Below are 16,779 nucleotides of genomic sequence, written 5' to 3'. Positions count from 1 at the left end.
GGGCCTCAGACCTGGCTTCCAAGGGGTCAGATGCAAAGAGCCAGGAGCCATCTGCCCACCTCGGAAGCACAGAGGACAGACAGAGGCCAGCTGCCAGGCTGAGTGTCAGGCGCCACAGGGTCTGTCCTGTGCTGTGGTCGCCCTGGGGCTACCCATGGCACCCAGCAGGGCTGGGGGGGGGCAGCCGCCAGTGGGGCAGGAGGACCCAGGGGGCCGCAGCAGCAGCCCCACCATCACTGTGCCACAGGGAGGGGTCCCTGGCACCCAGTGAGGAGGAGGGGCCCTCGTTTTAAGTCCTGACAGAGAGCAGGAGGGAGAGGAGACAGATTTGGGACAGAGAGGAGGTCAGCCACTCGGCCCAGGAAGGCAGGCACTGATGTCATGAGGCCCCCGCTGCTGGGCCAGGACACCCCCAGGAGGACACACACCTCCGCCAGGGTGTGGCCGGTTCCCAGCCCAGGACCCTGACCAGGTGGGTGGAATGGGGCCAAGCAGGGAGCAGGGGCTCTCAGACAGGACTCCCTAGATAACGGGTAACGGGGCGAGGGGACCATGAAGGCACCTCCCTTAGGCCTTGCCACCAGCCCAGAGGCAGCCGGCTCCCCCAACCGGATCCCTGAATCAACTTGTCGCCTGGTTTGTCCTGGTTTTTAAAAAAGTGTACGTGGCCTTGGCAGAAGAAAGTGCAAGGCAGCCAAAAAATACACAAAATAACAACTTCCTGCCCTGACCGCCAGGCGCCCTCCCAAACGAGCCCAGCTGGTCTCGACACACAGGAGGGGTCTGTGCGGGATGGCTTCCTCGAGCCAGCGTCTGCGCCCCAGAGCAGGTGGCTGCCCCTTCTACTGTCCTCACCGTCCCTCTGAGCGTCTCAGACACGTCACCGCCTTTTCTTCTAAGAGGCCAGCCCCAGCCTGGCCAGCAGCTGACAGCACATGCAGACAGTGCTTTGAGTGTGTCCTGGGAAGAAACCTGCATGTGTGCCTGTGCCCACATGTGTATATGCATGTAGTGTGCCTCATCTATGTGTATGCATGTAGTCCATGTATAGTGCCTGTGCACACATGTAGTCAATGCGTAGTATGCCTGTGCCTGTATTAGTCCATGAGCAGTGTGCATGTGCCTATGTGTATATATGCAGTGTAGTGACTCACGTGTAGTCTGTGCAGTGTGCATATGTATGCATATTCAGTCCATGTGTGGTATACATTAGTCCACGCGTACTACACATGTGCCTTGTGTATATGCAGTGTGTAGTGACTCGTGTAGCCTGTGGGCAGTGTGCCTGTGTACATATATGTAGTCCATGTGTAATGTGCCTCTATGCATGCATGTGTAGCCTATGTATGTATAGTGCACCTGTGTGTATTGTGCCTATGTATGCAGTGTGCCCATGTACTGCCTGTGTGCACTGCATGTCTCTGCATGTATATGTGTGTGCACAGGTGGATTCTATGGGGCGAACCCAGGAGTAAACCGCAGGGCACTTCACATTTTTACCTTTTCGGGACCACTTGGACCCAGAGAAATAGAGGTTCCTCCAACACTTGCTCCCAGAACCCCAATCCTGGGGCCACCTCCTCGGAGCACTGCTGCTATTCTAGCAGAAAACGCCTCAAAATTCTTAGCCTTTTAATATTTCATGTTATTTTAATTCTCCATAATAAACTTGCTTCATCATACAAGTTATTGAAAGTCATTACAAACATGAAATGACCCGCTTCTGACAACTTTGGAAAAGCCCAAGAGAGGGCTCCAAGTCACACAGTGGGGACAGGACAGGGTCTGGGGGGCACGGCCACCCCCCAAGGCAGCCCAGCCCAGTCACCCTGGCAGCCCCAATGCTCGGGTGCTGAGGGAACATGGCAGCACATGGCCACTTCACGGTGGGCTTTTACGAGGTTTTCCTAGTAAGAGATTAGTTGTTTTTACAGGGAGTTCACAACAGCCAGAAAGAGAATGTGTGTCCCACCTCCCAGTCTCAGGAGCCCCAGCAGCTGCCCTAGAGACACAGGACAACAGGAACACAGAGGGCCATGTGCAGTGAGCACGTGTGTGTGCCTGTGGGGGCTTCGCTGGGGCATGTGCCTGATCTGCATGGACTTATCACAGCAAACCGCCAAGTGTGAGAAACAAAACTGGGCTCTGACGGCTGCCAGGGGAGACCATCACTCCAGGGCCCCACCCCCACCCACTCCCCGTCACTGGGGCTCTGACGGTTGGAGCCTGTCTTCTGGGCTGTTCATGAGTTCGTCACTGCTGCCCGGGCGTGGGGCTCACCCTGCCGGGGGGCGGGGGACAGGGGTGCAGAACCACCATACCCCTCCCAGGTGACCACCAGCAAGGCAGATGCCACCTGGTCTATTCCTGAGCGCCCGCAGGACGCCCCGCTCGCCACCTGCAAAAGGACAGGGAACGTCCCCCTAGAGGCCGGGCAGAGCAGCCAGGGCAGCAGGGGCGACTCTGTCCTCTCTGCTCACGGGCCCCTCCAACCAGGTGGCTCCACAGGACAGAGACCCGGGCCCCCACCAGCCCTGTGAGCCTACCCCGACGGGAAAAACCAGGACTGGGCCAGGGCCACTCCTGCTGACCACAAGGCCCCTTCAGGCCTGGGAAGGCAGCATCTTGTAGGGGTTCAGGATGCCCTTGGGGTCCAGGAGGGCCTTGAGCTGCCGCATCAGCCGCAGGGCCTCGGGCGGCTTGCTGTAGCCGAGGGCGCCCCGCTTCCTGAAGCCGACACCGTGCTCAGCGCTGACACTGCCGCGCTGGCCTGCCGTCCACGCGTACACGTAGGGCTCCAGGTCGCCCAGCAGCGACGTGCTGAAGGCCTCTGCCGTCACGTTGAGGTGCAGGTTGCCGTCCCCTGGAGGGACAGGGACTGGGTCAGGCTGGGCAGGGCCCTCAAGAGCTGCTCCTGTCCTCACAGCCCTCTGTCTGGTCCCCGCCCTTCCAGCCGCTGGCCACGGACCTGCAGTCACGGGAGCAGCTGCTTCTGGGGGCTGCAGCCCTGGGCTCTCGCTCGCTTCCCTTTCCATTCTCCCCGCCCCGCGCGCCCCTGCACGGCCCCCACCCCCACCCAGGCCCCATCTGAGGGCTCCTGACTCACAGCCCTGAGGTCTAACCACACTGACGGCTGTCACCAGTCTCACGTCAAGAGTCCACACCCAGGTGCCACCCACAGACACATGGGGGAGCCCCCACTGTGATGGGGTTGGACCACACCAGGCCCACGTGCTGACTGCTCTCCGAATGGGGCCGTTTTCCAGTCCCAGCTCAATGAAGAGCAAGTCAACAATTAAAAGAGCTAGAAAACTCCCATGTGTTTGCAAATTAAAAGAACACATTCCTGCGTAACACAAGGGTCAAAGAAATGACAATGGAGATGAGAAAATACTTAGAACTGAGAGCTAACGCACGCCCATCACGATGGTGGGACTGCACGGAGGTGGGCGCTCTCAGGCACCAGCCCCCCACCCCCAGGGCTCGGGCTTGGCCACCTTGGGGGACAGGGGGCTGAGCCAGGGCTGAGTGAGGCCAGCGGCAGAAAGGCCCGGAGACAGGGGCCCAGCAAGTGGGCTACCAGCACCGCACACAGGGACGCTCTGCCTGCCTGCTGAGGTCCACAGGAAGCCCAGCTCCGTTTACGATGACACAGGCACCCAGGGCCACTGTGACTGCGTGGCAGCTTCTGTCCCCGGGTTCAGGGCCCGTTCCCTACCACACCTTCAGGGCTCCCCACGCCCAATGGCTCTTCCCCAACATACCCAGGACACCCAGGGAAACGGTTAGGAGTCCCTTGACCCCTGGCTTTCCCCACCACTGTTGAGAGTGTGGCCGCGGTTCCCCGTCCCTGCCAGCTCTGCTCACCCAGGTGGCCGTAGCCCACCACGTGCTTGGCCCGTGGGCCAAGGCGGGCACGCAGGTCCACCACGAGGTCGTAGAGCCTGTCCACAGGCAGAGAGATGTCATACTTGTACACGTAGCCATCCCGGCTCAGCGCCTCTGTGATCCTCTCCCGCAGGGCCCACAGCGCCTGGGTGGATGGGAGGACACATGCCAGGTTAGCACCCGCTGGCGACAGGCATTAGGATGGCGGTGGCTTTGGGGGTGACACTGCTGTGTCGTGGTGGGCACGGGCTCCCATCCGAGAGTCCGTACTTGGCGCAGCCCCAAGACAGTGCCGAGTGTCCGAGACAGAGGCACCAAGGGCCTCCTGCTGGAAGAGGGCTGGCAGTGACTGAGGACACTGGGGCATATCCTGCAGGACACGGCGGGGGGGGGGGGGGGGTAACAGGGGCACTGGTGGCTGGAGCACTGACAGTGTGGGGTGAGGGGCCTGCGGATGGGGCTGGGGGTTCTGGCACACAAACCCAGCTGGGGTTTACTTGTTCCGGTTAACCTGTCACTGCGGACATTTGAAGCCCTTGTGAGGGAGCAGAATAGTGTGCTGTGCCATCATTGGGCCCCACGGTCCCCCCTGGGTCTCATCCCCCCTCCCGCCTCACGTACCCCACCATCCCAGGAAATGTCACGGTGAAACCTCTGCAAGGTAAGGACGCTCCTTTTGTTTTTAACGTAAGCACAGTGTCATGAGTATCCCTAAAAATAACGGAGTTCCCTGATTCCCACATTGACTTTCACAGCCCCAGGGGTCACGCAGCACCCCGACCACTACCTACTGGCCCAGCCCCTGCCACCTCTTCCTGTCCCACCAGCTCAGGCCTCCTGGGGCACTCCCTCCATCCTGCTTTAGCTCAGTGCCCCTTGGGGACGCTACCCCTGCCCACCTCCTGTCTGGATGCTCCCCCATTCCTGCCCATCTGGGAGAGAAGCCGGACCCCCATCTTCCTGCCCCGCCCCCTACATTACTGGGCCTCTGGGCACCACCTGCTGAGGACAGGGCTGTGGAGCCAGGATCAGCGCATTCCTGCCCCCACCCAGGCTGCTGTGACCTGCAGACGCCTGTGGCATAGCACATGGTGTCCCCCCCAGCTCGGGCTCTGCCTCGGCGGGGGAGGGGCGAGGGAGGTGGGGACGCTCATGGGCTGAGTGGCGGCTAAGGTGGGCCTGGCCACAGCATTGTGGTAACTCCTTACATGTAATATCTAACTAAAAGCACCAGTAATTGTAGAGAAAGGGGTTTAATAATCAAGCAAAGAAATAGTCAGTAACCGACCACTGAGAGGCAGTGAGACCCCACTGTCCTGCTCCCACCCCCACACTGCAGGGGGGACCACGGGGGAAATGGGACGAAGGCCCCGTGATGGTGACTGCGCTCCTGTCTCAGCCTCCTCCGGCCCCCCCTGCTCCCAGTGACGACCGCTCCCCTGGCCCAGGAACCTCTCCTTCCTTGGCCTGAGACTCCCTGTGGTTCTTGGTGCCAAGTTGTCCTTGGGAAGCTGTCTCACCCACGACGGGCTCAGTGTCGCACTGGCTCCCACAGCCCCCCACAGCCCCCCTAGGCTCCCACAGCCACACAGCTCTCTCTGCCTCTGTGAAACGCTGCCCACGCGACCTGGACACCAGCAGGGCATTTCCAAAGGTGTTCTCCCACCGAAGCCGGGACGGCTGCTCACGTCCAGCCACGCCCACAAGCAGCAGGACAGGAGGCTTCCCACACAGCCCAGAGGCCGAGGGCACCACACTCACTTTGACCTTCCTCTGGTCAGTGGCCAGGGCCCCGTCAGTCACCAGGCCGGAGCCCAGCGCCTGTTCCAGGAAGCTGCTCAGCTTCTCGGCGTCATGCTCCGCTCTGGAGCCTGAGGTCTCGACCAGGACGTAGAACGGACTTTCTGGAGGACAGAGAGTGGCAGGGACAGGGGCGGCCAAGCCAGGTTGGGAGGGCTCTGGGTCAGTGCGGCTGAAGCGTGTCTGACAGCCGTTGTGGTGCCCGCGGGACCCAGGCAGCCCGCCGAGCAGGGCTCCCTGCTGAGGTTTAGACGGGCCTTTCACTGTGACCGACCACACTCACTGCAAACACAGGAACAGCCCAGAGACACCGTGGGTGGGCCAGGGGAGCGGCAGACTGCAGGCGGCCACTCTAACCAACCCCCAGGAGACCTGCCATGTGCCCAGGGACTGCCATCTACCACTGGACATTCACGTTGTTTCCCATTTTACAGTAAAAGTAGCATCTCATTTAAAACTTAGATCTTTCCATACTTATGATTGTTAGAGGCTGTAGTGTGTCCTTCCCCTCCCCCCAAGTCCCCACGGTGACGCCCTAACCCACCTCCAATGTGACCATTTGCAGAGCAGGCCTTTAAGGAAGTGTGGCAGGTTAAGTGAGGTCAGACGGTGGGGCCCCGATCCCGATCTGGGGGTGGGGGGCAGGGGGGGCTGATGCCCTCGTATGGGAGGTGGCAGCGGAGGGGACACAGAGAAGACTCCGTGAGAAGGTGGCTATCAGCACGCCAGGGAGCAGGGCTCACCACAAACCAACCTTGACCTTGGACTTCCAGCCTCCAGAACCGTCATGAATAAACTAATTTTGTTTATAGTCGCCCAGTCTGTGGGGTTCTGCTGGGGCAGCTCAGACAATGACTCTTTCTCCAGGGAGATCTCAGAAGTGAAGCACCAAGACCTCCCGCTGGGCACCTTTAACCTCCAGGCTCCTAATGCAAACTGCCATCTGAGACCCTGCCTGAGTCAGCACCGCAGGGCCCGGAAGGGGGCGCTGCACTCCCTACACGCTCGCTGAGGTCCGAGGGTGAGCGGGTCATGGGACAGCAGGCCTCCAGAAGGGGTTCCGTCCTCCTTCCCACCTCCCCCGTGCACAGGGCGAAGGCCTGCTGGCCCGGGCCACCGGTGCGGCGGGTGGCATAAACAGGGTGGCGGGCGGGCGGGGTCAGTACCTCGCACTGGGCTGGCGAGGAGGAGGTGCTGCCCGACCAGCCGCATACACTCGGCATCCATGAACTCAAACGCCGACAGGATCTCTCCCAGCAGTCCCTTGCAGGTGCTGAACGTCTGCAGAACCTCGCCAAAGCCCGGGCAACCTGCACAGGGCACAGCGCACAGCGTCTCAGGCACATGCCAGGGCGACCCAGGGCCCCGGTGAAGCAGCCTGCCAGCTAGACACCCCGTGGGCGAGCGAGGCGACCGCGCAGTGGCAGAAGCACCACCGAGGGAAGCACCACTGAGCAGCCAGCAAGCACATCGCGGGACTCGGGGATGAATACGGGGGCCCAGGGCAGGGGGAGCTGACTGCCCAGCGGCCAGAGGCAGGAGGGCCCAGGTGGGTTGCTGAAGATGGGAAGGTCCGAGACACCCAGTGGTGGGGAGGGGTCAGGGATCAGAGGTCACAGAGACGTCGGGAAGCGTGTCCCGGACAGAAGAGCCCAGGACAGCAGAGGCCTGAGGGAGCCCGCCGTGCATGTCCGAGGAGCATGCGGCCCTGCAGCCAGAGCTGCACAGAGGGGCTCGGCCGCCCGGGGGAGGGAGCGTCGGTGACTGGGCAGACAGGAAGCCGCACAGACAGCGAAAGGGACGGAAGGGAGGGAGCGGCTGACAGGCGGGAGGGAAGAGGGACCCCGCCGCCCGCTTAGCCGCGGGCCAGGCGAGGAAACGGGCAACGCTGCAGCTGACGAGACACCGGCTGGGGACCCAGGGGAACGGACTGAGAAGCACACAGGACCCAAGGCGAGGAAACCATCTGTAACGGGTCCAAAAAAAGAGACGGACCCTCCAGAGCAGCCATGGGGCTGCCCAAGGGTAGCATCTCCAGCAGGTGGAACCTGCGTGCCCAGCGGGGGCCTCTCGGGAATGAGTGTGAATCGCGGCCCTTCAGGCAAACGGAGGGTGAGAGCTCAGCCCCGTGGACCCGCCCCGCAGGAAGCTCGGGACACGTCTGCAAGGAGACGAGCAGAAGCCTAACGAAGAACGAATGAGGAGGAAGGAAAATGGACGTTTGTCAAACAATAGTAATTATGACCCAGGAGGTTAAGACAAAAAAGGATCAAGATTGACAAGAACAGGCAGGTCGGGAGGGGAAGAAACAGCTCACGTCCCCGCAACCCCGACTGTCCCAGCAGGAAGACACTGGCGGGACTGGCTGGCTGCACTGAGAGTCGGCCCACGGGAGCCTCCAGAAGACCGAGGCGCAAGGGGGGCGTCTGTCTGATCACCCCTCATATGAAGACCCGTGTCCTTGCCCTTATGCCAAATGACACCACTTCCCACAGAACCGTGGGCAAACACTCCTTAAACAACCAAGTGGGTGAGATGAGGTGCCCCGTAGGCTTCACGCAGACCTGCCTGACCACCAAGGCCAGGACCTGGATCCCTTTGGAATGAGCAAGAAGCCTGGAGAAAAAGGCCATCCTGTGGGGGCTCATCCGTCCCCTCCCTCTTCCCCACCCCCTCGCTGTGGCAGGGCAGCCTGGAGGACCGACTGCTGGAGCCACACCTACCAAGGAAGGCCACGTTCACGGCCCTGGGCTTGGGCGGACACAGGATGGACGCAGCGGTAATGACCCCCAGGGTGCCCTCCGACCCGATGAAGAGCTGCTTCAGGTCGTAGCCTGTGTTGTCCTTCCGTAGGGAGGTCAGGCAGTTCAGGATGGTGCCATCGGCAAGCACCTGGCGAGAGAAAAGAAACAGGGCATTTTATGCACCAGCCCACTGGCCAGGAAAGCAGGAGCCCCAAGGTGGGGCTGGGAGTCACCCAATCAGGCTGAAGGAAGGACTTCTCCTCCCCCAGTGGGAGTCCAATCATCTGTGCCGCCTGGGACCGAGGGCAGCGCTGGAAGCACCCCAGTGTCCACACAAGAGGGACGCACCTACCCCAGGGCACAGGGCAGGCCCGACAGCCCAGGCCGACGTGCCCCCTCAGAGGCCTCGTGAGCACCTTGAGGACTGGGAGACGGCGAAGCAGCCCTGCCCCGAGACGGGCAGGACACGGGCCGGGTGTGGTGTCCCGGGAAGCCAGGCCGCAGCTGGACGCTCAGCAGTGGCTCCCGGCTCACCGCTTCCAGGCCCAGCACGGTCCCACGCAGCGAGCCGTATCTCAGCAACCGCAGGCCACCGGCGTTGGTCGCCAGGTTCCCCCCAATGTGGCAGCTGCCCTTCGCTCCCAAATCCAGCGGCACAATGAAGCCCCGCTCCTCCACGTACCGGCTCAGCTCCTCCAGGATGCACCCCGCCTGGCACACCAGGGTCCCTGTCGAGCAAGCAGAGCAGCCACCTTGGACCCGACCAAAAACCCAGAAAAGGAGTGTGTGCCCCACCCCTCCCCAAGGCCACCTCTGTGAGTCCGTGAGACGAAGCACCTGGAAGGCAAAACTGAGAAGAAACAGACACATGTGCACAAACGCATGTACGTGCGTGCTTACGGAAGGGAGCAGGAGAGAGGGCTGCTGTGAAGCAGTGGCCCCCACCTGGCAGTGGCCTCCCCAGGACACATGTGACAAGTCTGGGGATGTTTTTAGTGTTCTGAGTCATGTTGGTGAAGGCCAGGCATTCTGACCGACACCCCATGGGCCCGGTGCTCCCACCACACAGAAGACCCAGCACTATGATGCTGTGCACCCTGAGCAGGAAGCCCTCACACATCCAAGGGGGCCGTGGCCAGAAAGCATCAGCGTCCACAGGGGCCACAGTGGCACCCCGCCCCCTTCACCTCAAGCCCACAGGATAAGCCACTAAGTGACCAACTAAGTAGCACCCCTGTGAGGACATCCCAGGCCCGGGTCCTTGGCCGGGCCCAGCAGCTGGCGAGGGCGGCACCTACAGGCAGCCAGGCTCACCAGACACATCGTGGAAGCTGATGACCTGGTTCATGAGGGTGGTAGACAGGATGATCTCATCAAAGATAGGGATGCTGCCCCCCACCAGGCCCGTGTTGCCCCCCTGCGGGGTCACAGCCAGGTTCCTCTTGTGACAGTACCTGGGACAAGCACAGGAGGGGTGTCAGGCGCTCTTCCCAGGCCCTCGCCACGTCCCTCGAGACACAGCCTAGGCCAATGCCTGGCTACCAGGGCAGCGATGGTGATCAGTCGAGGGCCCCAAAGGGTAAGGATTTGGAGACACGGGCGTGCCCACCCCTGGGAGGCAGTGTGCCATGTGCATCAAGATAACCCGCCCTTCGAGGTGCCAGCCTCCAGCGATGGCCTCTGAGAGCAGATGCCCGTGGAAGCATGCTGTATAATCACGTGAAACTTCGGTATGGTCTTGTAACTTTGGGGGGGGGGGGCTGGAAATTGTAGGGCACTTGTGGGCTGGGCACCTTTCACGGGTCAAAATGGAACAGAAGCCCTGGCCTGTGTGGCTCAGTGGATTGAACACCGGCCAATGAACCAAATGGTTGCAGGTTCGATTCCCAGTCAGGGCACAGGCCTGGGTTGCAGGCCAGGTCCCCAGTGGGGGTGTATGAGAGGCAACCAGTTGATGTTACCTCTCCCTCTCTTTCTTCCTCCTTCCCCCTCTCTCTAAAAATAAATAAAATATTTTTTTTAAATGGCACAGAAAGAAGAATAATTTGCACCAATAAACAAAAAGAGATTTGCCAAATAGGGAAAAAAAAACTATAACATCTTACAATGTGATAACCGTAAAGTCACCCACAGCAAAGACACGAGCTAGCAAACCAAAGGCCATCCATCGTTACCTTTGAGGAGAAAGTAGTGGCTACTTTTGCATTTTCTTCTTTATGGTTTTCTATGTTTTCCAATTTCTCCATAATAAACATGATAGTTCATCAATATAAAAAAATCAGGGAACATGTATTTCAGGGAAAGGTGCATTTCCCTGGGGTCTGCATCTGTGTGTCTTTCCGAGGAAGCCGTTTGCCGACCAGAGGGAGGCAAGGTGGGCGTCTCACCTGAGGATGTGGGACACCTCCTCCGACGTCCGGGGCTTCAGCAGCACCTTGCTACAGCCTGAGATGGAAAAGACTGTTATGTCCGGGGAGGAGACCTCCTGGGTCTGTGCTCAGGGAAAAGAAGGTTCTTGTTCCTCAGTGAGGGGACTGCACAACCAGGGCCACTGCAAAGCTCGAGGACAAGCGCGTCAGTCTATGCACTGGGGGGCGGTGGGGGCGGGCAGAGGGCACCGGCTACAGTAACAGTGAAGGGGGCTGACGCGAGGGAGGGGCGCCTGCCTGGCTCCCCGGCTGCAGGTTTCCATCTCATGCACAGACACTTGACACTAGGTAGACACCCAGTTGCTCCTCCAAGTTCACCCACGAATTTGGTGTCTGTTGCCTTTGCAGCCTGAAGCGGTTCTCAGGACGGTCGCCAAGCGGTGACCCTCACCCGCCCTTCTACACTGATCAGCCGACCTCATACTGTGAGGAGGGGCCTGCCTTCCAGCTCGCAATTCAATAGTATCAGCGCGACTGGCTCTTCTTTTACCCACTGGGTTACAATATTCTTCTGTTGTGATCTCAGTTCCAGATGTGGCTGGTGGGAGCGCCCCAAACTCAGCCGTCGGGGTGCCTTTCTGCCCGTTTGTGTGGCTGAAAGAACCTGGACTGGTGAGCGGAGGCTGCGGGGGCAGGAGCACCGAGCACAAGGTCTCCCTGTCACTGCCCTGTCCTGGACCCGTGAGGCCAGGCTGTAGCTTTCATCTTACTTTTTTGGTTCTGAAAACCATCTTTCATTTGCTCCTCATCAAATAGCCAAGTCTGCCCAGAGGACTGGCTGTCAGGCCCTGTCCAGGGACCTTGGTCACCAGGGAGGTTCCTGCAGTTTCCTCGCTCGCTGCAGGGTTCCCGACACCTGCGCACCCTGCCCCGTGCAGGGCCCTGTCGCAGGCACAGAGAGGAAGGGCGGACAGGACCGCCTGCTCTCCGGAACTTCACCTTCCGAGGACAGCAGGTCAGGCGAGTGACGGGGCCGCTCCGAAAGCTCTGGTATAGTCACAGCGGGAGCCCACAGAGAACAGAGCCCGCCAGCCAGTGAGCAACAGAGAAAAGCCTGCCCCACGGGGACGGGGCACGCCCCGCCCTGTGCTGTCCCCCATGAACATCCTGGCGTGCTCTGGGGACCTGTCCCTGTGGCTGGACTGTCCTCAATTCCTGCACATTCAGCATCCTGCCCACTGCCTGCAGCTGCACCCTCTGGTTTTGGTGACAACCCCGAAATGCAAGCACCCCCCCCCCCCCCACATTTCCAAGTGCCCAACACTGCAGCCGCACCCGGGCACAGGGCCCTCCCCCGGGCGGGTCTGGCTTCCCCACGCCTCACCACCGCCAGGCCCCTGTCCCCTGCAGGCTCACAACCTCCTCCCGCTGCCACCACCAGCCCGAGGGACAGGCTCCTCCCCACTCACAGCCCTCAGGTGGCTCCCCATCAGCGCACAGGGGAAGCCAGGATTCACGCAGCCCTGAGGCCTTGATGGCCCGGCCCCCCCACTCTCTTACCTCCTCCCTCCTCTCCCCACTCCAGCCCCGCAGGGTCTCATGGCTCCTCTCACAGGCCGAGTGCGGCCCTGCTCAGAGGCTTTGTGCTAGCCGTTCCTGCTCCAGCAACACCCTTCCAGGCGGCTTCCCCAGGCTCGGAGACAACGGCCTCCTCAGCGCTCGGGACAACCTGCTGTGCAGCCCACCCTGCTCTCGAACCCCCTGTCCATCTCCCGTCCAGGACCCCGACCTTCCACCCAGGGCAGGTGCACAGTGGGGTGCTCACTAACGTCTGTGCAGTCCACCCATGAGCACATGGTCTAGTTTTTAAGGGAGATGCTTAATAACAGCATCCATTTCAAATAAAACCTCAGTTTAAAAATTATGAGACCCTAATCAGCCTTTACTAGCCTGTATTTTCTATGGAACTCTGAGATAAAGATTTTACACGGTCAGAAGTTTAAGACACGTTTTCTCTCCACAGAAAATCTGGTAAAGGGCCTTTTCTACACAAACCGGCAGCTCATTTCCCAGACAGGCCCTGGGCGGACGCCCTGCACCGAGTCCTGTGGGCTCAGGGCTGACTGAGCCCCAGCGCGGCCCTGGGGCGGCGCCCACACTGGCGCACAGACACGAGAGGCAGCCTGAGCTGGAAGGGCCGCCCACTGCCAGGCTTCCCAGGGAGGGCGCTGCCCAGAGAGAGGTCCCCAGGAGACAGCCAGCCACGCTCAGGTGAGGAGGCAGGCAGCCCCTCCCAGCTACCACTCCAAAGGCTCTGGAAGCCCCCAGGGCAGGAGAACCCACACCTTGAGCACCAGGCGTGCTGGGGTCTTGCCTCATGGTGAGACCCATCCCCACTTTGTGGTCCATCTGCCCAGGGCCACCAGACCACATGAGAAGCCAGGGCTGGGACCTGGCTTGGCTGAGCCCAGGGTGGCGTCATCCGCTCCTGCCTCCAGGGCGCCACACGTGAGCCTGCAGGCCCTGGGCTGCGTGACAGCTCTCAGCAGCGCAGTGGTGCCCCCCGATGGGGCCCTTACAGGGTGGGCAGGGGGGGGGCTCTTGGGCACTGCTGGCACTGAAGAAGAACCCAATGACCCCCAAAGTCACAGCCTCCCCAAAGGGAAGAGCTGCTTCTGTTCCTGAGCCTGCACCCCCATTCCACTTGCTGAGCCTGCGCTCTGGCTGGGAGCCCTGCCGACTGCACAGCGCTCTCTGCGTCCATGGCTAGGCATGCCTCTCGCCTGCTTGCCCGCCTCCCACGTCCATGAACCCTGGGTCCAGGCCCAGCCCACCGTTACAGGCTCACGCACATCACATTGTTGTGACCTGCTCACCTCCCCGCTCTCCTCAGTGTCACAGCAAGAACGTAATGCTGGTTTCTTCAATTGTGTGACTGGATAGGTTATATTATCTCTGAAATCACTTCAGTGGAGACCACTGCATTATACAATCCTTGTTATCAGAAGGGCTTGCCGAGTCCTGGCTGGTGTGGCTAAGTGGATTGGGCACCAGCCTGCAAACCAAAAGGCTGCTGGTTCGATTCCTGGTCAGGGCATGTGCCTGGATTGCAGGACAGGTCCCCAGTTCAGGGCACGAGAGAGGCAACCACACATTGATGTTTCTCTCCCTGTCTTTCTCCCTCCCTTCCTTTCTCCCTAAAACTAAAGGAATAGAATCTTTTAAAAAATTTAAAATACCTAGAAACTGCAAAGGAAAAAGATTGATACACACAAAAAAAGAAGGGCTTGCCGGGCCTAGGAGGCCTTGAGGGTGGGACAGGGGACGGGTGCGGTGAGAGAAGAAGATAGGGGTTAGCCAGGCCAGCAGCCCTGTGCCCCATGCTGCCCTCAGAGCCTGGGAATGTGACCTGATTTGGATAAAGGGTCTTTACAGCAGATCTAAATTCAGGACCTTGAGCTGAGACCCTGCTGGGCTGGGGGGACAGCAAATCCAGTGGAAGAGAAAGGAGCAGGGAGCTGAGACACAGAAAGATGCAGGGAATGGAGACAAAAAAAGAAAGGGGGGGGGGTTCTATGGAACATGACCTGCCAGGTGGTATGATCATAAATCCCTAACTGGGCAGGTCATGGTGGGCCGCCCCCCCGGGGCCTGTAACCTTCTCGCTGAAGGTCTGTCTTTGCCTCAAGCCGCGCCCTTGTTCTTGAGCATCTGTGTTAACACACCTTTGAAAGAGCACAGCCACCCTCAGGTGAGGACGCAGTCTTGTTAGCTGTCCTGTCATCCGACCCCCACCTGGCTCTCTCCCCCGTCCTGTGATCTTCATTATGGTCCCTCCTTAACCTCAAATGCATAAAAGCTGAAAACTGTTCTTTTCTGGAGCATTTGGAATCTTGCTGCCCAGGATTATGTCCTCAGTTTGGCTCAAATAAATGGATAAAAGTTCTCTATTTATTTAGGCATTCCTTGCGTCCCATGTGGCGACGGCCATGTGCTGACTGAGGCAGAGCCCAGGGCGATGCAGCCGTGAGCCCAGGTGCCCCCAGAAGCTGGGGAGGCAGGCAGGAGGCTGCCCGGGGACTCCGCAGGGGGGGCAGCCCTGCAGACGCGGGGCTCCCGGACGTGTCGCCTCCAGAACCCACAGGGTCAGTGTCCGATGCTCCGTCACAGTGGCCCCAGGACCCCACCCAGGAGCTGAGAGGGAGTGAACGGTAAACACACGGGCCCCGGAGCGGCCAGGGACCTCTCCTCCGTGGAATCAAAGGTGTCCAGCACCACGGATACGCTCCTACAACTTGTGCCCGGGAAGCGCTGCACAACCACCTGCGTGCAGCCTTCCGTGGGCACAAGACGGGGGGTACGACACGCTCACCTCGCATGGTTCTCAGCCAGTCCACGTTGGAAGCCTCCAGCTGCTCTGGGTCTGTGACCACCCTCCCGGGGACGAGGCGCTCCAAGGCGGTCAGGTCGTCCTCGGACACCACGGAGAAGGGCAGCCGCCGCACGGGGTAGCGCTGGGAGGTCGGCGGCACCACCTCCGGGGCCTGGGACGAGGGGCCGGAGCTGCCTCTGCGGACCAGGGGCCCGGTGCGCACGGAGCCCCGGGGGCTGCTGCACGGGGCAGTGCCGGACGCCGCGGCCCAGGTCCTCGGCTGCACGGGGGCCCCTCGCCCCCGGAGGAGCCACGCAGGCCACCTGGGCGCCAGGCGGGGCGCCATATTCTTGCCTGCAAAACAGGTGGTGGCACGTGTAACTCGGGGACACTAGCTGTGCGGAAGGAAGTCACGGCCCGGCGCGGCGGACGCGGGGACGGTGGGAAAGGGAGCGTTGCACGCGGGGCAGGCGGGCCGAGAGCGCAGCGGGCAGGAGGCTCTGCCCTGGCACCGCCGGGGGGGGGGGGGGGCGCAGGAACCCCCGCCTGCGCCCTCCCTGCGCTGCCCGCCGGGCTCAGCCGTCCCCGGTTTCAGCCCTTTCTCAGAACAGGACCAGGATTCAAGGCGTTCAAAGGAAAGGGGCGGATGCCACTCAGTTGGACACTTAAAAAATGGTTAAAATGGTAAACTCTGTTTTATGTACGTTACCACAAGTTTAAAGAGCGCAGAACCCGAAAGGGGTGGGGGGTGGGGGAGCGTCTCTGTCCGCTCGCGGGCGTTCGCACGTAGACCCGCACCGGTGAGAGGGGACAGGCGACAGGCGGATACCTCCCCTCACCCGCCGCTCGGACAACCCGAGCAGCACCTGGGCGGCGCTGTCGCCGCGGGGGGACCTCGGGAAACCGCTCGGGACCCCCCGAGCCCGCTGCACCTGTGCGCTGGGGACCGGTGGCCCCGCCGCGGCCCTTCGCGTCAGGACGGACGCGGCGCGCACGGAGAGCTCGGCCAGGACCCCGCCCCAGGCCCCCGCCCGGCGCTGGCACCCGGCCGCGCACATCAGGCCAGCCCACCCGGGACCCGCAGGGAGGGCGCCTCAGGCTTGTCCCCGCGAGAAACGCCGGGCGCGCGCGGCCTGGGCGGTCACGTGACAGACGCCGCAGGACGGGGTCGCACCCGCGGAGGGCGCCTGCGCTCGCTGCCCTCGGCCTCTGCGACCACGGCCGCCGCTCCGCCCCGCAGCCCGTGGCTCCTTCGCTCAAAAACCCGGTGACCGCGCGCGCGCACTCACGTCCGCGTCCCTGTCCCGGCCCCAGCGGCCGTTGTCGTCCTAGAGCGACCAGAGCCAGAGCGGGCGGGGCGGGCAGGACTGAGCCTGCGCACGGCCGCCCTCCCGGCTCCTCCCCGCCCGCCCTCGGGCCCCGCCCTCCTTCCCCTGGGCCCCGCCCTCCACCCCCTTGGCTCCGCCCCTGCCCTCCAGGCCCCGCCTCCATCCCAGAGAACCAGCCCCTAAGCCCTAGTGCGCGGCGCCGTCCGCAACGCCCCACTGCGGGGACCGCCGGCCTCGACCCGCGTTCCGTACCGCCCATCTGGGGCCGTAGCACACAC

General features: G+C 61.6%; 1 protein-coding gene across 1 annotated transcript; it reads right to left on the bottom strand.

The window, feature by feature from the left end:
- Window positions 1-2,299: 2,299 nt before the first annotated feature.
- Window positions 2,300-16,521, bottom strand: D2HGDH (D-2-hydroxyglutarate dehydrogenase). Its single transcript, XM_090285621.1, has 10 exons — window positions 16,463-16,521; window positions 15,174-15,527; window positions 10,820-10,877; window positions 9,747-9,886; window positions 8,967-9,160; window positions 8,412-8,580; window positions 6,855-6,998; window positions 5,650-5,792; window positions 3,868-4,033; window positions 2,300-2,863 (listed from the first exon to the last, which is right to left on the bottom strand). Exons 2-10 carry the CDS (start codon window positions 15,517-15,519, stop codon window positions 2,604-2,606), a joined length of 1,620 nt encoding a protein of 539 aa, XP_090141747.1. The 5' UTR covers window positions 15,520-15,527; window positions 16,463-16,521; the 3' UTR covers window positions 2,300-2,603.
- Between the last annotated feature and the right edge of the window lie 258 nt (window positions 16,522-16,779).

Source organism: Furipterus horrens, unplaced genomic scaffold (assembly GCF_987537825.1).
Source record: "Furipterus horrens unplaced genomic scaffold, mFurHor1.1.pri manual_scaffold_1, whole genome shotgun sequence".
Classification (NCBI taxonomy): Eukaryota; Metazoa; Chordata; class Mammalia; order Chiroptera; family Furipteridae; genus Furipterus; species Furipterus horrens.
This window is presented reverse-complemented; position numbering and strand designations above follow the sequence as displayed.